Source organism: Mytilus galloprovincialis, chromosome 3, assembly GCF_965363235.1.
Source record: "Mytilus galloprovincialis chromosome 3, xbMytGall1.hap1.1, whole genome shotgun sequence".
NCBI classification, from domain to species: domain Eukaryota; kingdom Metazoa; phylum Mollusca; class Bivalvia; order Mytilida; family Mytilidae; genus Mytilus; species Mytilus galloprovincialis.
Window position 1 is genome coordinate 60,071,703 of NC_134840.1, and position 22,372 is coordinate 60,094,074.

At 33.2% G+C, this 22,372-nt stretch overlaps 1 protein-coding gene and 1 long non-coding RNA gene across 3 annotated transcripts; both read right to left on the reverse strand.

The window, feature by feature from the left end:
- Window positions 1-1,865: 1,865 nt before the first annotated feature.
- On the reverse strand, window positions 1,866-11,047 carry LOC143068504 (monocarboxylate transporter 12-like). 2 transcript variants are annotated; one of them, XM_076242614.1, is made up of 5 exons: window positions 10,737-11,046; window positions 6,894-7,037; window positions 5,581-5,727; window positions 3,664-4,818; window positions 1,867-2,628 (listed from the first exon to the last, which is right to left on the reverse strand). In XM_076242614.1, the coding sequence occupies exons 1-5, from the start codon at window positions 10,780-10,782 to the stop codon at window positions 2,468-2,470; spliced, it is 1,653 nt and encodes a 550-aa protein (XP_076098729.1). In that variant the 5' UTR covers window positions 10,783-11,046; the 3' UTR covers window positions 1,867-2,467. The 2 variants fall into 2 exon arrangements, with proteins under 2 accessions (XP_076098730.1, XP_076098729.1); XM_076242615.1 differs by lacking the exon at window positions 5,581-5,727 and having other exon boundaries at window positions 1,866-2,628; window positions 10,737-11,047.
- On the reverse strand, window positions 9,016-10,511 carry LOC143068506 (uncharacterized). Its single transcript, XR_012976184.1, has 2 exons — window positions 10,105-10,511; window positions 9,016-9,370 (listed from the first exon to the last, which is right to left on the reverse strand). It is a non-coding gene; the product is annotated as an uncharacterized LOC143068506 (long non-coding RNA).
- Window positions 11,048-22,372: the final 11,325 nt, after the last annotated feature.

Consider the following 22,372-nt stretch of genomic DNA (forward strand, 5'->3'; position numbering starts at 1 on the left):
GTTATCCTATCTATAATACTAAAATTACGAGGTCCAATTTGTCAGCCGTCATCACGTAAAAACGACGAATCAAAAAAATCAACTTTATATATAACTAATATAGTACAAAGGTGTAGATTAAAAATTACACAACTCCAGGCCCTTTTGTTTTCCACGTAATTAATATTGCCAATAATTAAGAAGTTCCGGGTCGAGTCCGATACCGATACCAATAGTATATTCACCTGTTACCGATTACCTTATCTGTACGTTCCGCATCTGACAGGCGCACCACCAAACGGTGTATTCAGGATTAATATGCTATATAGTATTACACGGGTCATAATCACAGGGTTGACACTACTTAATTGTCAAATTGTTACCTATTGTAGTATTTTAATCAGTTAGACTTTCTAAGATAACAATACGAATACTAAAAAATAAGGCGTATAGGTACAGTTTTCAATTTGTTAGCGGGCATGACATAAAACAGCGAATCAACGAATTCAACTTTATTTATAACTAATATAGGACAACGCTGTTGATTAAAAAATACTCCATTCCAGGACCTTTTGTTTTCCAAATAATTAATATTATCAATAATTGATAAGTTCCAGTTCGACGGGTTCAAACAGAAAGATTTGAAAGCAGAGAAAACTGTGTATCTTATAATCGGCATGACTTTATCAGATGACAATACTAATACTAAAATAAGGCTTGCGCATAGTTATATACTTTAATGTTTAATTCAGTCACGGACCCGCGATATCACGGGTGTGTTCTAGTATAATAATATGAAATCAAACAGACATAGAAAAATTAAATTGCACGAGTTCGCTAACTGTTGATGTCTACATTTATGTTTATAACGTGTTACATGACCGTCGACAGTCTTCGGAGGTCACATCACTGGTTAAGAGGGTGTCCATGGAAAAACCAGGCAGTGGATGGCACATGACATATTTTGTTTTCAGAATTTTTTCATCTATTTCATATCACAAATTCATTCTTTCTCAAAGTTAAATTTTGTTTTTTTATTAACTGCAACAAATAAAGAGAAAAAAAATACATAAAAAGCACTGAAAATTCATTGAAAAGGGGAGATAACTCTTCATTTTGTACAAAATTTTGTTGCATTGTTAGTGAACTTTAAAATCATTTTCTGAGCCATCCACTGTTGATTCAAAAATATCTTTAACATATATATCCTTTGTATGATATAAACATTGCATTGGGACCAAAAATTCAGTGGGAAAAAAATTCTGTTGTGCCACCCATATCATAGGATTTGCCTGATATTTACTTGGACAGCCTCTTAATAAGATAGTGTCTAGATTTGAACACAAACAAAAAACTCATAGATAAGAAAACATTCAAGTCAAAATTTGTCAAAGTAAACCATTATAGGTTAAAGTATGGTCTTCAACATGGAGCATTGGCTCACACCGAACAGCAAGCTAAAAAGGGCCTCACAAAAATGACTAGTTTTAAACCATTAAAACGGGAAAAACAACGGTCTAATCTATATAAAAAATTAGAAACGAGAAACACTTCTGAACCACATCAACAAACGACAACTACTGAACATAATGCATACTATCGAGCCCATGTATTACATTAAGTACAATTGAGAATAGAAATGGGGAATGTGTCAAAAGAGACAACAACCCTGCCAAATAAGTAGTTTATTTTGGACTTTTTATAACTTGGATATACGTTTTAGTATGTGTATATAATAAATCAAATATGAGAATTTGAGTAAAATCGGTGTACATGAATTTGACAGCTAATGCCCCTTTAATATTAATAGTATTGACGAGAGTATGTTTTGTTTTTCATCTCTTGAGTTGGAGTATTCAACTTTCAATTAAATAATACAGTTTATTTAAAACTATCTTTGAATTTAATTAAAAAAACAGCACATATATATCTGCTTACTTAAGTAAAGTATATAACATGTATAAATAGTATATATATATAACTTAGCAAACAAACACATTGTTTGATGAACACTGAACTAAGGCCAAATAAAAAAATATGTGTGTTTCCTATTACCCTACCCTTTCTATTTTTAAGCTTAAAAATAGCCTACCCTAAAGGTTTTTTTTTTTCATTTTTCTATAAGCACCGTTAAAAGTCCGAATGTCCCTACAATAGACTCAATGTTAAACAAATGGTAAATTAAAAAAATAACCCCTACCTACCTTCCCTATTTTTTCAAAGCTGTAATAGAAAAGACACATATTATTTTTTTTTTTGGCTTTATAATTATTAAAATAAGTACTATAAGTATAGCATGGCTGATAAATGCAACACTGAAAATAAAAGTCATGATCTACAAACAATTCAAAATATATAAATATATGATGAACCAGCACTATACATAATAAAACAGCAATTCTTTGGAAATTTCCTCTCAGACCTTTGCCTTCCAAATTAATTGTTATGTCATGAACACGTAGTCTAATATTATGCTACTGCTGATTGGTCAGTCTTGATTGTCTTCAGACAAACATCGTTGTTGTCGTCTCAATTCCATTTTCTTGGCTACTGGTAAACCGAACAACAATAGTAGCGCCGACAATAAATTACCAACTCCCATTATGTAGAACGATCCGGTGTACGATCCTGTACTGTCTCTTATGTAACCTTAAATATAATTTAAACACAGTCAACTCAAGTAAGTAAATCAAATATTGAAAAATATTCCTATTAAAACAAAATTTATTTAGGATGAAAGTTATAATAAAATATCTTTTGTATTTCGGTTTTCATAATCCGATACTGATTTCAAACTAACGATCGATTGAAAAATCCTTTTACACAATTACATTCAGGAATGGTACATGTAAGAGAGAAATATTAACCTGTCCTTCCCGTCCTATTTTAGTGGATGTTTTGCAGGAAATTTCTTCTCTAGGTTTTGTTTCCTTCTTTTTCATGTTTATATGATCGTAGATGTCCAAATTTTGAAAATTGAAACACTGTAAACATATCGAAATGGCCAGGTTATGGGGCACCTATATTAACTTCGTTTTTGTAGGGTTACTCAGTCTTTAGTTTTTGAAGAATTATTTTGAAGACCGATGTTTTTTCTTGTGTTTTACATTTTCTTCCATGATTTTGTCGGTCTTCGACTAAAAAAAATCGAAGTCTTCCTTCGATATCATCTTCCTCCTCTATTTTTATAAGTCGAGATAAATATACTTAATAGTTTCTCATCTATACGATACTATGAACAAAGTGTTCAATGCCTTTGGTTTGATAAAACTATCAAATTTACTATTTCAATTGATTACTACCTCCAGATTTCAATGTAAAGTTATTTATATTGCCATTAAGACAAATGACCAGCATTGTTATTTTTAAATTACGCTCGAGTTATCCATTGAACTATTCAATATCATTGTAGAGATAAATATGGCATGCCGTTCTATCAAAATTGTGTTTCACTTATAGCTCTGTATTTTTTGTATCTGATTTCTCAAATATAAAACAGAGGATTAATTTTAAAAATATAGACGTAAACTAAACGTTTAAAGATTTCTGAATAAAAGCTGATCTAACTATATACTTCGCAAAAGTGAAAGACAATTAGGTACAAGAGTCCGGCAAAAACGGGAAGTAGTACAATATGGTAGATAACGCATAACAGCTTTTTAAGTATTCGTAGAAACGTCTTACCTAAAATCGGCGCCATTGCTGATGTTGAAACTCCGTGAACCTGGAGTACAAATGCCAAAGCAGTTGACAAATTCTTTGGACCTACAGCATCAACCAGTAAAAGTGCTACCACGGAATTATACAGTCCACCAAATAATCCATAAACAACACAATAGGCTATAAATGTGTGGAAATCATGAATAAAAGAATTACACATACATGTTACTCCCATTATCATAAGTGATGCTGATATAATAGAACTTAGTTTGACTCTTTTGGAGTCGAGAATTAAAGCAACTCCAAACCTTCCAAAAAAGTCACATGTGCCAATGATGGTCACTAAGTATGAAATTTCTCTGCCTGAAATTCCACAGTCTCGTGCATATGGTGGAATATATGCCAATTGCAGTCTAGCACTAAAAATTGCGAGAAAGCCTAAAAGATACAATAGCTTCAAATGATGATTTCGTAAAATCTTGAAATTTATAACACTCAAAATGTACTTAGAAAAACAAGTTTCGGTTTCATCATCTTCTGTTTCTCTTTTAGGAATTTCCACATTTTTTGCAAGGAAAACACTTTGCACAGAGGAAGACACATCCGCTAAACTGCCAAAAATGGCCGACAAATTCGCAAACTTAGATGCATCAGCTGATTTTGGACTCCCGGTTTGAAGAGGGACCGTTGAAACACGATATTCATGTAAGTTTTCTGAAAACGTCCTCATTCTGTAATGAGTATTCGGAGGCGGAAGTTCAATCAAAAGCTTTTCGTTTTCTTTTTTTTCTTTTTCTGATTTGTTAAGTTTACTTCTTATATCGTCAGCAGAATAATACATATCTTCTTGATTCAGGTTAATTTCAATGTGGTTTCCATTTTTAGACTCATCATCCTCTTCTACCTTTACTTCCAAATTCAATCTATCTTGTGGAACAGTGTTTGTCAATGGTCTTAATAATGCAGCAAAAACAACAATATTTAAAAGCATCCCTGAAACTACAATTTGAGCACCTTGTAGTCCATACGTTTCTAAAAGAGCCTGTATAATCAGGGGAAGCAAAAGTCCTCCTAGACTACCTCCCGAGTTTGCTAAACTGTTCGCTAGACCTCTTCTTTTGTCAAAATATGAATTAAGTACTACTAAAGAAGGTCCGGCTGATGCAGCGTGGCCAATACCTGAATATAAAACATATTTAAGTAAAGTGGTAGAATATACTGTAGAGTCTACTTTGCATAATGTTTTCGGAAAGGGTGAACAGTGTTTAAGTAATAATCTTGAAGGCCCCTAATAATATAGTTTTACAATACATATCAATAAAGTACAAAAAAATAAAACACTCGTCCTGATATTATTTTACATCAAGTTGCTTGATGTATGCTTTAGTCAAAACATTTTCTAATTCTTTACAAATTCTTTTTGTGATAGGAAAACTGTAGATAACATGATCATTATTGAAATTGAGCAAAATTTTCATTTAAAACAAAGTTGATATGTTATAATAAAACCTTGTACGACTGGTATTTACTGTGACATATACTAGTTCTATATATATCATAACAAAATTAGTTCAATTGATAATTTATGAAGCAATATAAAAGTGTTTTTGCAAAACAAGAATCGAACCGAAGAAAGGAAAAATCTAACCATTATTGATCTCAATCATGCTGAATTTGTATAGATGTTAGAAGAGTATTCTTTATTAAAGAAAAATCCAAGTATGGTTTTACCTACAGCTTCCCATATAAAATTAAAAAGAAGATGTGGTATGATTGCCAATGAGACAACTCCCCACAAGAGACCAAATGACATAGAACTAACAACTATAGATCACCGTGCAAAGCTTGTACCGCATAGTCAAACAGCTATAAAAGGCCCCGAAATCACAAATGTAAAACGAGAATACTAACAGCCCATCGTTTAAACCAATATTTACTTACCAAATAATACTCCTTGTGACAGAAGTAAGAATTGTACATTTGGTGCATATGCATTTAGGAAATATCCTGCTGCCATAAGAACAGACCCAAATATTATTATAGGTCGGAAAGTAAAGAATCTATTTCCAAAGGTCAGTATCAAGAATGCTGAAATGAAATTAAAAAATATATATATGTGTGCTTTTTTAAACCCCAACACTGCAATGCTTCAAAATTGGTGAAATATTTGGTTCAAAATTCTACGCAATAACTTATTAATTATGTTATTCATAGCTTGAGTTTCAACATATTCTAAATTTACAAGGGTGAAAAAAAAATCAGTACATGTATATGAATCGTATATGATTACAAGTACAAAAATGTATTTTCAGCCAAAATACAGTTCATAATTCTATTGCATTACTGGCATTCAAATGTTTAGGTTTGAGCAGGCCCGTAGCCAGGAATTTCCAAAGGGGGGTTCGTTGGCCTCAAAAACTCGACTTTAACAGTCACAATTCGAACAGAACGTTGACTTTAACAGTCATTATTTGTTTTCAAGGGGGGGTTCGGACACCCCCCTAACCCCCCTGGCTACGGGTATGTTGAGAGTTTCCGATAAAGCTAAATCCAGGAAAGCACTACGGTTAATTTAATCTAAACAATTGACCTAGTCGTCATATGATTCCCCAAACCTCTATGTTCACAAGTCTGACCTCCATGAGACCATAACAGCGTGGACTATACCTATGTTCACTAGTCTGACCTCCATTAGACCATAACAGCGTGGACAATACCTATGTTCACTAGTCTGACCTCCATTAGACCATAACAGCGTGGACAATACCTATGTTCACTAGTCTGACCTCCATGAGACCATAACAGCGTAGACAATACCTATGTTCACTAGTCTGACCTCCATGAGACCATAATAGCGTGGACAATACCTATGTTCACTAGTCTGACCTCCATGAGACCATAACAGCGTGGACAATACCTATGTTCACTAGTCTGACCTCCATGAGACCATAACAGCGTGGACAATACCTATGTTCACTAGTCTGACCTCCATGAGACCATAACAGCGTGGACAATACCTATGTTCACTAGTCTGACCTCCATGAGACCATACTAACAGCGTGGACAATACCATTTCTTGGCGCTCTCAGGTATCATTGACTCAGTCAGATTAGGTAGTGGGGTTGTAATCAACAAACTCTTTACACTGTATCAAAAAGAAAAGTTTAAAATATTCCAGGAATTGTTGTAAATCACAATGAACATTAAAATGGCATCGCTTAGAAATAATAGTTTCAGTACTAAATAATACTTACAAGACACGCTATACACAATTTGTTGTGTTGAAATTATAACAGATACCGTTGATGCATTACTTTCGAAGGCTTCAATATATTCTACGAAAAACATCCCAAATGCTTTGTCTATGCCAATCACCATGAATGCTCTTAGAAAACATGCTGAAATAATTGGAAATGACAGTAAGAAAAAAAAAGTTTGGATAGAGTTTTTTATTTATACATAATATTTACCTCAATTGAAATACTTGGATACTTATACAATGTAATATAGCTTAGATTGTTCAGATTTATAGTCTTTTTTTGATAAGGTTGATCGTTTAATAACTATTTATACATCTATTAATTCTATATCTATCAATAAAATTAATAGGAAGAAATGATAAAAATAATGTAGCCGAAAAGCACCTAGCAATAAAGCTACCTTTTATAAATTGTTGAATATTTCATGGGATTTTTGTCTCATGCATTCATCTCACGTCCATTTGTCCTATTTTTGAATAATGTATTTTCCTTTTTAATCGACTGTAAATGAGTGTGATAAAAAGAACAATAAAGAAACTCAATTGCAACGTTCATCTAATCGTTATGGTTATACAGATTAAGTGGACGAATAAACCGTCTCATGGTTAGTTTAACAGAGGAAATAAGTAATAGTTAAATTGGTTGAAAATCATGAAAGTTCATACGAACAGATACGAACATTGGTGTATAAGAAAGCGAGAGTTTCGCTTACCCTGAACCCACCACTCTATAATACAGTGGGATTTCCAGTGACACTAGAACAATAGAAAAATCACTCTTCTTATGAAAGAGATAGAAAAGGTAGAAAAAAAGGAGAGACAATTTACGCATAAAAACCGATATGCATAGGGATGAATATCTCTTAAAACACAAAACCATTATATAACTTTTATACAACCACTATAAATAAAGTATATGCGTAAGCTAAATTTGTTAATATATGAATTTTTAATTGCCAAACATGCTGTTAATTGAACAATCTATTGTTCAACATAGGGGTGTGTAAAAAACTGCCAGATTTGACTGCATATTTTTCTTTTTTTTTGAAAAAAATATATATCAAACCTTAATAATGCAGCTTTCTGAGTATCCAATTTTTAACGTGTTCCGAAATGTAGTTTCGTCACAAGAATTTTTCAAAGTTGGGTCATTTTGTCTATATGAATGTCGGTAAATTCGTATGATCGAGCACACCGACAAGTGTATCGTTGGGACAACTCGATTTAATGTAATCAATATACGTGACAAATAACCTAATGTGAAGTTTATTAAAATCATCATAACATAATTGAACAACACATTATATTTGAAAAACATGAGTCCTATAATATAAAACTTTAAAGGTTCATATCATTTACATTCAACGTTTTTATTGGATTTTTTTTTACTACAATGTAACCTCGAGGTTAAACGTTGGTAGTAAAAAAAAATCCCAGAAAAATGTTGATTGATATTGTAAATGATATGAACCTTCGAATTCTTATAATATCGGAATAGAAAATATGTGATCCGAATTAACTATGCACGTGCATTGAAGAAGACTTTGCACTTTTATGAAGTACAGGGGGTAAGGTGTTTTTCTTAAACAATATTATGATCCCAAATTTGAGGAATTTTGTTGGCAATACATAAAAAACACTACATATAGGAAAGTATATGTTAAATCTCAATGTATTATTATTATGAAAAAACCTTCCCCCTCCCCCGATTAAGCATGTAATGGTTGAAACCTAAGGTGATTCGCACTAACTGCCTAAAAGGGGGCCCGCTTCAGTCTTGCGTCAGTGATTTAGTATATACTAGTAATAAACAAAATATTGTCTCATACTGAAAGGGGCGGCCGAGCAACCTGCACAGCCAAGCCTTTTATTGCTGACTATGCGGTATGGACTTTGCTCATTGATAAAGGCCGTACGGTTACCTAAAGTTGTTAATGTCTGTGTCATTTTGGTCTTTTGTGGATAGTTGTCTCATTGGCAATCATACCACATCTTTTTTTTTTATATTGTCTTGCAAAACAGCCAAGATTTACAAAACATTTCCAACAAAAACCTTCAGTTGGGCAATCTGACTGGAATCTAATTATCGCTACTGATAAATAATGCAACACTAATGATACATTTAAGTTTTGGAAGGATTTTATTCACAAAGAATGTTTCTCATTGATGTACATTTCTATGCTCTTGTCTTTTCGGAGTTTATATTGGAAATTAAATTGTTCGATGAAAGAGTCTAGCTCCACATTCCTATGCATATGATTGTCATATGTACGTGAGAATCATTCCATAAAACATCTGTTTGATATCCTTTCAATGCCAGACACTGTATATACATAGTGTGGGAAATCTGGCTAAACTTGTGCTGGATCAGACACTTGAATCTTACATCGTTATTGATGTTAAGCAATTAGTTTAACAGGCCATCCGGAACTGTTAGATTTGATGACAGTCTTCCTTCCATACAGAACATCACTGCAAAATAATTTGAACATTCAATTAGGTGATTATAATATAATTATTATTTGGCAATCCAAAGAGAACCTGAAAATATTAGACCAACGTACGTTTGAACAGAGATGCTAAAAAAAAATCCCCCCACAAAACCCCAGCCATTTTACTTTACAATCAAATTGAAAAAGTAGTTAGTTGCATGTCCCATCATCCTTTGGTTGTAGACCCCAGATAAATATAATCTAAATTTCGTAGCATTTTCACCACCCCCCCTTTTTTTTAACTGAATTTGTTCAAGGTATAGTGGTTTTACCCCTTTTCAGATTTCAGTATGTCATGTTGTATATATTTTATAAATAAGATGAATTTCTAGTAAGTTTCTACGATATTTTTTATCATTTGACAAAATACTATGCATCTGAATTAAATTGTTTACTATTTGAAAAAGCGCGCCTTCTTATACTTTAATTTACCTCCCATTATTTCACATAGCAACACAAATTAAAAACTGCCAGACTTTGCTGCATATCAATTTTTTCCCCCGATAAAAATATATATCATGCAACATAATCAACTTTACTAATTGGGAGAAAATCAAGGTATTCCGACCATTGGATAATATTTAAAAAAAAAATAATGAAAGGATGTCATGATTACAAGATTGATCCCTGACGACACTGAAAATCGAAAATTCACGCATTTACCTATCATATGATGATACGATGAGGTGATAAACTTAACAAGAAATAATTTACCTGATTCGTTATCATATTCACATTATGTTGACACGTCTTAGTTCGTTAATGCTGGCTCATTTTAAACAAGCTAAACAATTACAGCATCATCCGTTTTTTTTTACCGATTACCTCTAGTCAGAAGAGCGCATTGTTTACAGGGGAGGTAATATTTTGTCACCAGTTCGCCCACTGAATATATTTATATTGGAGAGTTCTCACGATTTGTTATTTTTTTTATCATTAATTATCTTGTCACTCAAAGTTGCTATACATGTTCGCTTTCATGCTGCGCACTTATATTAACAAAATTGTCAAAAAAAAAATATATCAAGCAAACAATACAGAACAACAATGATATAAACTACTAGTACAGGTATATATTAAAAATAGATGTTGACTTATTGTATTTGCATGTGTCCTTGATCCTTGAACTTAGTATAGTTATGTCGAAAATGAAAGGAGAAATGTGAAACATAAAATCGGACACTATTAATACATTTACAATGATGAAATTAACCGAGAAAAAATAAAATAAAATCTGACTTTCACCAAAGACGTATGGTACCATGATAGTATTTGTCTCGAGTGGTTTTCTTACACGTGATCGATTTCTGTTTCAAATCTGTCATTACAAAGAAATTTTACTATACCTGCTAATACAATCCAAGCCCAACCTCTATCCACAGATCCTTTCATTCTCTTTTTAAGGTTTTCTGCAGACTGTATTTCTCACGTCCAAGTTACACAAGTTCGTCCTTCATTTTCACATGAACATTCAGCGTGCAAAGTATTTTTCCATGATAAGTAATGAATTTTTTAGGTGTTATATAGAATCTTTGTCTCTAACCTCAGTCTCTAACGAGATGTTTACCGGTATCAGTAGTAATTCGTTTATTGATTTTGTTGATAACGATAAAATGACATTGGAATGTTCAAACTGACAATATTAAAATACCCAGACTGATGAAAATGTATGTAGTGATTGCACTAATACTACAATGTATTTCGTCAGGAAATAACGATCGATTTTTGCTGAAATAGCAACAATATAGCAATACTTATGGAACGCCACAGCTGTCTTATGTGGAACTCTGATATCACCTTTTATTATTAATTAATGATATTTTGTCTTTACTTTAATAATATGGTTTTGACATTAAGTAATGATGTTTTAATATAACTCAATATGGAATAGTCATTACTTAATGATATTCCGATATTACACTATATGGTTTCGTATTGACTTGATATAGTTTTGTCATTTAATATTGTTATATTAAGAGCTGTGCTTGGAAACTAAAAGACAATCAGAAGGATAAGTGTTCTCATCAAAACTAGCTAAAAATGTACTACTGTGAATTATAAGATGCACTCTATGATTCTGGGAATGAATAAATTTTTAATCCTTGTCGTGCGGGGGCCGTAATATTACAGCCGTACCCAGATCACCGTTATTTTGGCATCAATGGTGCTCCATACATTTAGAGGTCATCGTTATGCCATTTAATTCGTAGTGTATGCACATTTCCTCAATCTGACACTATTGATTGTCATCTTTCTCACTTTTAATATTCATTTTGCGCTCAAATACGAACTTTAAAATTTGATATCGGATAAAATTGTTTTTTTTTGGAGGGGTGGGCTCACCTTCAAGGTCTGAAACACGGAGTTCAGAGGACTGACACCTTGGCAAATACTGTTAACCTAAAGGCACATAACAACTGATCGTGTTTATTATCAAAATACGCCGATGAAACGACTACTTCCGGTTGCAATTCTAGTTAAAGTTCAAAATCGGAAAAAATCGGAAATGTTGGCAAGGTAATTTTGGTGCAAATGACCTTCTTTGCACTGATGAACCTAGACCAGTTTCACTCCGACCTAACAAGTCCACTCTGCATGAAAACTACAGATGAATGCATCTATTATCAGCTCTCGGACTTACAGGTCGAGAAAAAGATTAAAAACAAAACCGTCAAAATTGACGCTTTTTGCACCTGAGGACCAACTTTGGGGCAAATTACAGCATAGTGTATTGCTCAAAAGCAACAAAACAATTGTTAAGATCATTAGACTACATTCATTCTGTGTCAGAAACCTATGATGTGTCAACTATTTATTCACAATCCAAATTCAGATCTGTATCAAGCTTCAATGATGTAGTGTTCATACTTGCCCCAACTGTTCAGGGTGAGACTTCTGTGGTCTTTTGAGCAGTACACAATGCTGTTGAATATTAATTGCCTCAAAACAAATATTTGAAGAAATTTTCTTTTTAATTTCTGGAATCTGAAATGAGAAAAATTGTTTTCCCCCTTTTTTGTCCCTAATTCCTAAACAGATAGAGTTATAACTCACAACCCCAATCCTAACCATCCTTTTGTGGTGTGGAAACTTGTGATACCATATCAGGCAATTATAGACACTTTTCCACCATTTTTTTCTGGACATCAGAAAATGCTTATTTAGGCCCCTTTTATACCCCTTATTCCTAATCCAAAGGCAGTGGCGGATCCAGAAATTTTCATAAGTGGGGGCCCACTGACTGACCTAAGAGGGGGCCCGCTCCAGTCACGCTTCAGTGATTCCCTATATAAGCAACCAAATTTTTTCCCAAAAAGGGGGGGGCCCGGGCCCCCTGGGCCCCCCCTCTAAATCCGCCTCTGAAAGGGACCATAGCCCACAAAATCACTCCCAACCTTCCTTTTGTGGTTTCAAACCTTGTGTAAAAATTTCAAAGATTTATATTTACCTATACTTAAGTTATTGGCAAATTTCCAATTATGCTAAAATTATTGGCAAATTTCCAATAATACTTAAGTTCCAATGGAGTTTATTATACAAAAGTTGTTTGCAAATTTCCATAGAGTTAATTAATACTGAAGTTATTGGCAAATTTCCAATACACATCTTTTAAAGCAGTGTAAAGTAGTGCCAACATTACTTTTGGATTACCTCCCTTACACTGCTTTCAAATTGTCTTAACTGTCTTTAACCAGAAAAAAACCTTTGTTTTTTCCTTTTTTTGCCCCGAATTCATATATGGTTTGAGCCATAACTCTGCAAAGTCAATCCTAACCATCCCTTAGTAGTATGGAATCTTGTGGTATAATTTCAGAAAGATTCATACACTTTTGATATTGCTATTTGATAAAGAAATTTTCGTTTTGAATTTTCCCTGGAGTGCGGTATTTTTTGTTATTTTACTTTTCATAGAAATAGACGGGTTGGGTTAAACTAGTTTGTTGGCGACAATCCAACTTAGTGTTGCAAATATATGCATATTTGGCGTATTTCTCAACATTAGCAACTTAAACAAGACAAAAACTACAAATACGCATTACAATCGAAATTGCCAATTAAATCCTTTACAATTTATTGTTTTCAAACAGACGACATCTCCTCCACTCATCTTATGTGTTTGTATATTTTGAAAATTTATATTAGAGGGGGGAAAAAATCTTCAGTAGCAAATACAGTCAAAACGTAAAGACTTTCAAACACGCTAATGGACGCATTGATTAGAGTTGTTGATGCCTCATTTATTTTTCAATGCTTTATTCCTTTTAAATATTTTGCTATTTTCGTGGAACTATACTAGAAAGAGAATAACTGTATCCGGCAAACATGATCAGTAGACCATGCAAGATTCACATGTACCTCAGCAATATCGTCAAGGATATCATTGAGAAGTTATTATGCTTGTTATCTTTAAACTATTATACGATTGAGTGAAACTGTAATGACCAGAAGGACAACATCTTCGTATTTTCAATTGACTCTTAATATGGATTGTTATGCTTATGGATTAGCATAATTCTTATAAGCACCAGTCAAGATAAACCCTCTTCCATAAACTTATATATAATATACGTTTCCACCATTTTGTTTGTGACATACGATTTAATCATATCTTGTAAACATTCAAGACCAAAGTGCCTGGGATTATCATACGAATGCTTGCATATGCATGCCGGATGAACCTGCCTTCACGCCAACGTATAAGTTGTTATTTTGTAAATTACAGAAATGGACATTAGGAAATACACACAAAAATTTAGTAAGAAACACTTTCCTTTTTTCTGTAATGTTTAGACTGACGCAAAAAAAAAAATTAATCGAAACATACGGAAAAAGTTTCACGGCCATGTACAAAACAAACCAAGGAATAAAAGTGTAACATGGCAAAAAAGGTGTAATACGATGTATAATATGGTATACAATTACAGTTTTCTGTTGCGGTCAACATTTGTTTTTGTCAACCCCCACCCTCCCACAGTGTAGCATGTATTGCCCTATACGAAAAGACTAGCTCAAATGCTAAGCTTTAATTACAATAATGATAATTCAACATGTAGTCAATTTCTGTATTTTGGATAACCTCAACAGTCAGTCTTGCTGCAACATTTTTATTATATATTTCATTTCATATATTAAAAACTAACGTGACCAGAATGGTGAATGATGAAATAAAGAGGCACTCTTAATTTCATGATGTGCTGTCTTTTTACCGTCCAAGTGCTCATTAGTACATTTCTTCCTTATAGTGTAATTGAAAACTAATAAAAAAACGTTAAAGTGTTTCGTCAGACTAAGAATTGTCAATTTCAAAGTCTGCTAACAATTTGTTTCTCAAGTAATTTTTGAACTCAAACTTATCGAAATCAAACCACAGGCGCTTGGGTATATGATACAGATCATTTATTTTTTTATTTTTTTGTTGTTTACTAAAATATTCAATTTTCTATATTTATAATACATATCTATCACTTCTGTGCATGTCTCACCTAGTTTCGAGTGATTTATACGATTCAGAGAAAAACCCAATTTGTCTTGGTATGGATAGTAAAATTGGGGTTTTACTCTGAGTCGTTTAAATCACTCGAAACTAACTGAGACATGCACAGAAGTGACAGATATATGTATTATAAACATAGAAAATTGAAAATTTTAATCAACAACAAAAACATTTAAACAAAATATTTGTATCATATACCCAAGCGCATGCGAATCAAACCCCCCATTTTTTGTTTTAAAATATATCTATTCAAAACTTACTGTAAAGGTCGAACATATAAATTTCTATATATCACTCCAAAACCACTTATCACAATACTTACTGGAAAAAGGTGTGAAGTACAAAGATAAAAGAAGATGTGGTATGAGTGTCAATGAGACAACTCTCCATCCAAGTCACAATTTGCAAAAGTGAATGTACGGTCTTCAACACGGTGACTTGGCTAACAGAACAGCAAGCTATAAAGGGCCCCAAAATGACTAGTGTGAAACTATTCCAACAGGAAAAACAAACGATCTAATCTATATGAACTAATGATGAATTTAATTTGAAAGTCTAGTATGAGGGTTTACGGTTATATTGGAAAAGGTCAAATTATTCTACATTTAAAGGATGAAATCATATTTAACAGTGTTAGAGTTAGAGTTCGATAAGGCTGTCAAACTAATGGAATTTACTAATGGAAAAGAAAAAAGAAGACCCAAATTTAAAACAATGGTGAAATGGCATGGCCTGCTTTATCGACTATGATTGAAAATCTTATGTTGAAAACTACTTACTGAGAAAATGGACTTATTCTCGAAACACTAACAATTACATCAGAACCATGAAATTGGCATCATTTTCCCATTTTAACCCCGGCAAAAGGACAGGTATACATCTTACAACTACTCTATATACATTAATGTACATCAAATGAGATTAAAATATTGGTTTAAAGTAATTATGAAACGCACATACTGTTTCCCATTGAAACATGAGTTGAGGTAAAGTGCAAATGAACCCTGGTGATACATTATCCAGCTGTATACACATAATTAGTATCGAATTCATAACAGTGTGGCTATGGACATTGATTGGCGCACTTTAATATCCCATTGACTGGGACAGATTAGGTGAACGTTCGTCTATAACGCCCATTGCTCACGACGTCCTTAATATGAACATTTAAACCGTGGGGTCACCAAAGGTTCTCAACGCCTATATAAAATAATTCGAAATACTAATCAGGAATTTGTGTTTTGATTTATATTGATTAATTAAACGTCCTTTACTTGTGTTTTTGTTATGTTTCGACAATCAATTTTCATAATAAGATATCGCAAAGCCATGTTCTTTCAGAAAAAAGAATGACTTACTGAATGCATGTATTGATTGATTATCTTTTTCGGATTTAACAATTGCGATTGTCGAGTTATGTAATCTTTTAACTTTTATCTGGTCTAATTTTATTTTAGAACGAATGCATAATCCACTTTCAAAAGTTGTGCAAATACGAAACATAAAGACAAAATATACTTCTGCCCCGTCTTTTTCGTACTTGAAAGTCATTGGATAGTAAGAAAGCTATTTGGATTAAACCTTGTGAAATTTGCATGCATTTACGTTATTGTATTGGCAAAATGTATCATTTGGTGTATATAGGAAACTTAAACCGTTCTGCTATACTGCTACTATACTTGTGAAAAACACTTGGCAACAGAAACGCATTCATCTTATCTATATAAAAAAATCGACCCAATTTACATAGAAATGGACGTCTTCGTGCATTTGTGATCGCAAATAAAATATGTTCCGGACCTTATGAGTATTTGGACCATACGTGTATGGTTGGACCATATTAGTATACCCTTATGGTCATGATATATGCGTATGGTCCAAATACTCATATGGTCCGGAACACATACATGATATTCTGTGTGTTGTCGGTCGTCTATTAACTTTTTTCTTTTGTTGATGGATTTGACGTCTTTCTGTGAGTGATTATTTGTTCATGACTTAGGCAGCAACCATTTGATTTTCTGGGGGGGGGGGGGGGGGGGGGCTATGGTTTTTTTTTCTGTACAAACTTTTTTTTTTCGCCTGCGGCGAAAAACAATCTATTTTTTTCGCGACAAGTCGAAAACAATTTTTTTCTTTCAATTTTAGCATTACATATAGTGGCAGCAGAGGGTGAAACAAACAATTTTTTTTTCTCAGAATCAAAAACAAATTATTTTTTTCTCCAAAAACTGGAAACAAACTTTTTTTCCAAAAAAAACCATAGCCCCCCCCCCCCCCCCCCGCCCCCCCAGAAAATCAAATGGTTGCTGCCTTAAAACTTACTTGCAAATAATTTAAAAACAAGACTTGATTTATAAAAATGTCCAAACAAACCATGATTTTTTTTTAAACATACATCACATCCATTGCAAAAGGCTAACATTCGCCAGGTCTTTAATTTCAACTAAGTGAGTTGACTAAATTAATGTTGCGGACCATTTTCCAATTTCCATGCGGTATCCCTATTTTTTTTCTCGCTCATCTTTTATGTTTGTTTTTTTCATCCCAAGACCTCTTGGAGCTTTCATTCTATAAAGTGTGTATTTTGCTAATGGTCGAAGGCCATAGGGGGACCTATAGCTTGATAACGCCTGTTGGTCCCTGGAAAGAATGTGTCTGATTGCCTATCACACTTCATATTCTTATTTTAACATGCAGTTATATCTATGATAAGAATGAAAATTGAATTGTCATTGAGACAAAAACCCAACCAAAGAGCAAAAAAAAAAAAGAAAAAAAAAGCCCAAGGCAACATGTAGATCTTTCGTATCAAGGGAATTGCTATAAATATATTTATTTCAGGTTAATAGTATTAGGCCATACTCAAGTTATAAAATAGATCTTGTCAACTTTTTCAACCAGCTTCTATGTTTCTATAATGCACTGTTCATCTTTTTTGGGCTTCGACTTTTCCATTGGACAGACAATTTTGTTTTCGACTGTTTTAAAAAGATGCATTTTTTTACAAAATCATACAAGTAAGGAGTCTCTGGCCTTTGGTAGTGTTGTATGTTAATTAATGTTTGTTTATTTATTTGTTTAGGAAATAAGTATGACGTACATTTTCACTGAACTAGGACACTTTTTATAATAGTTTTTCGATATCGCTCGGGCAAAAATAATCATGAATATAATGCCTACCCATGTTAAAACTACAATAAAGTATAGTTTGCATCAATTATTTCTTGAACCTACCATTTTTTTTTTTGTCTGTGTTGGATTTGTGTGGCATTGAAAAAAACGGGTATCAACTACACAGTGCAGCTTCCAACAAGAATACAAGATTTATTGATTTTCAAAATGCGACCAAAATAAAAAATTTGCTCGCAGCGGAAAAAATTCAACAGTTTGATTTTCATTGAAATAAAATAATTGTTATGATTTACACACCGTTACTTTTTCCAATATAAATATTCGTACTATTTTGTTTGTTGTTTCCTTTATAAATTTACATCATTTTTAAAAAGACCACGCGTCTTCGATATTTAGAAGACTATAAAAGCGATGTTCATTATCTTTCTTCTGCTGTAAGTTTAATTTAGTTATTTTGTGTCATAATTGCCATCTCGTATGTTTTAAATTTGAATAAAGAAGATTCAGGTTGTCTTATACGTCAATGATACACACAAAAAAAAACGATAACAAATAAAATAAGGTGCAACATTCATTCTCCATGAAAAGAATACATCACATGGATGTAATTTTTGTAAGAAAAATACCAATTTCGTGAGAAGTTGTGTGTTGGACTTGAAGAGCCAAGGCAAACTGACAAATATCTGAATGAACGAATCGATTTATGGTATATAAAAAAAACAAAGCCCACATGGTTAGCATTGAATAAATAGAAGGCCACTCTTAAATGATCACAACGTAGAAGTTTTTGTTCTCTTAATCAATAAGATATTTTCTGAAATAACGCGGGTCCCTATTAACTTAAAAGTTTTTTTGTTTTTTTTTACCATGAATAAACTTTTTTTTTTTATTATTATTTATTGATATCAGCTCTGGACATTAATATTCTTAAAAGTGAAACTGTTGTAAGTGATGGTATAACAATTATTTAAAATAAATTCCTTAAATGATATGTGAAAAGAAAGTTTCATTTTATGTATCAAAATGTGTAACAAATGATTATTTAAATCCCCACTTGAAGGCCTCCGATAGACTGAGTGAGCATAAAATCATCGCCCACGACAAACAAGTTAAAGGTAAACTTTTCAGTACAATTACTAATAAACGTTTTACTGTCGACCACACTGTTATGAATTTCGTTCTAGAGGTGGGACATTTAAAGACGTATCGTATCCGTATCTGATACGTTGACGTATATGAACGTATCTGTGGGTTATTGCTTATAATTCATTATTTATGTGTTTAGATAGAACATGTTTATATGTTTTATTTTTGTTTTGTTAGATGTCTTTCGGTCATTAGCACGATTTTTTTTTTATTACACGATAGTTTTCAACCAATTTATGTTTACTTGTTTATAACTAAACACTCGATATTTAAACCTTTAATCATCACTTTTCAGACATGAATTTAAATAAAAACCTTGAAAATGCTAATAATTGAGTAAAAACTGTGATAAAAATTGCTAGAACAGGGAAAGAGAGGGAACAAAAAGGGATAGGGTGATGACAATTTTTGTTCTCTTTCATTTTTAATGTTTGAAAAAAAACTATTGCCTGCTAATTCATAAATGTATTATTATTGGTATCAGTCATCAATCCGACTCTGCTTATGTTGAATGGTTCAGTCCCCATTTATCCCCAAATTTAAAGTGCGCGTATAAATATTGTTAACGTTAACTTTATTTGTTTTATAATTTAACTTCACGCCTAGATTATTCTACTGATTTAAATATCGGGTGTTAAAAAACATATACAAGTATATGGATTGACACGAAAAACACGTGATTGTAAAATGTGTGTAAATGTTATCTTCTGCCGCATAATTGTGGGACTGCTGGGCGTTTAGCAACTAACAATCAATCAATCAAAATTGTCACGGTTATAGGAAGTGTGAATATATGTATCGTAGAAACATAACTTTTAGGGCAATAAATGTAAAAATAGATTTGAAAAATTAGGATTATGGTATACAAGAAGCAATAATGTAAATCCATCTTATATATCTATTAAACAATTATTAAAAAACAATTCAGTTTATATTAAAAATGAAAGAGACAACACAATGTCGTTGTCCTTTGACTATGTCTTCCAACTCCTATTCTCTCTATTGCTATATATGTATTTTAACAATAACCAATAGATACGTCAACCAGTGGCGGATCCAGAACTTTTCCTAAAAAGGGGGGGGGGGGCGCTGACTGACCTAAGGGGGGCCCACTCCAGTCATGCATCAGTGATTCCCTATATAATCAACCAAATTTTTCCCACAAAAGACCCCCCCCCCCCCTTGGATCCGCCTATGTCAACGTATCAGATACAGATACGATACGTCTTTAAATGTCCCACTTCTATCAAGGACACCTCTGACTCGGTATATGTATCGCTATGTCTTAAATAGTTATCCCATGAGGACGCGGTGTGTCAATGTAAGATCACCCCGATGGCCGAATGGGATAACTATTTTACATCCAGGCTGTTATAGATTAGACTAAAAACCATTTACAATTCATAAAATCTAGTTTAGAACGCCACACAACCATAATAATATACTTTATATATTACTATATGATGTGTACCCTTTATGACCCCGAACACGATGAGTAGATATCAACCAATGCCAACTCGCCCCAATGGCAAATCGACCCACACTATATCGCCACTTTAAAAAAAATCGCCCCCCTCTTGTTTACTGACTCGCCCCACTTTTGAAACGTAGTAAAATCAAATTGAACAGTCTGACAACTCACTTATTAACGAAAAGGGTTTAAACTCCACTGAATAAAGGTCTGCCAACTCGCCTCACTTTTAAAAATATCTTGTTTCCTTTAAGTATGTTAAGTTACTAAAGTTCGTATCCAGTCGTCCTAGTGTATTGGTATGTGTCGTGGCTTGGTATGCTAAAGGTTTTGAGTTCGAATCCCTGTGAATTTTGATAGATAGTCTTTTCCGTATAATTAATCATAAGTTTTATAGTTTATTTGACATTCCCGCCAAAATGTTACAGAACAAAGGAAAGCATGCATCACAATGAAACTGAAACGGGGGTGAGCTGGTAGGGGTGATCAGGCTCAGATCAACCCTGTTAGAACCAAGGAGCTGGGATGTAATGCATTTTACGACATTCGTCACAGGCGAGATAATAAAACCATACATTCATTCGCAAATTATTGAAATCAGGTCAGCAAGTTAAAGAGTGTTTATGAAGAGCGTTTTGATTTTGTCTCTATGTTATTTATTATGACCAAAATTCTATTTCTTGTATTTTCATCAAATTCATATAAGTGTTACAAAACTCGAGAGAGTAAATAACACATTTGTAAGGAAAGGGGCACATTCAAACTCATTGGAATACATATAGTAGCCTGTTTATTTTTTGTTTTGATAGTGTTAAGGGGAAAATGAAGAAGACTGTCTCCTTCTTTAAAAAAAATACTGCTTATTTCCTTTCCGTTTTGCGTGACGTATGATTCATGTCAGAAACGAGCAAGATTGGGCGACGGGTTTAATATATAGTAGATAATATTATGGAGATGTTTTAGAGGCACTATATTATATAATGTCATTTTGATTCCATTATTTTCAAATTAGTCTCATTGAACTTTATATATATATATATACATATATATATATATATAATATACAACTCGTCTAAACATCAACCCAACAATGTTAGATCTGTAAATTTGCGCCGGGATTCGAACCCATGCTACTGTGATATCGTGACACCAAATCGCCTGCACTGCAGCCGTCCCGCTAGACCACACGACCACCTGGGCTCTTAAAAAAAGAGCTTTCGGTGGCCATATGTTACCTTTCCACGTCAGTTTTAATCTAGCGGCGTACTATATTACATGATATATAAGGCATGAAGATGTTATTGTTACAGATCAGCTAAATTATCTATAGTAAAGGATCCTACAAATTAATGTAAGATACAGTCACAGAAAATAATTATATTCATAAGTACGTCTGAGTCAGTGACAACCCTACAACAGATGTATCCATCAATGATGGTGATACATGACTGTGTACATAATGTATATACAACTCGTCTAAACATCAACCCAACAATGTTAGATCTGTAAATTTGCTTTCGCAAATTTTTGGTTCTTCCCTCGCCGGGATTCGAACCCATGCTACTGTGATATCGTGACACCAAATCGCCTGCACTGCAGCCGTCCCGCTAGACCACACGACCACCTGGGCTCTCAAAAAAAGAGCTTTCGGTGGCCATATGTTACCTTTCCACGTCAGTTTTAATCTAGCGGCGTACTACAGTACATGATATATAAGGCATGAAGATGTTATTGTT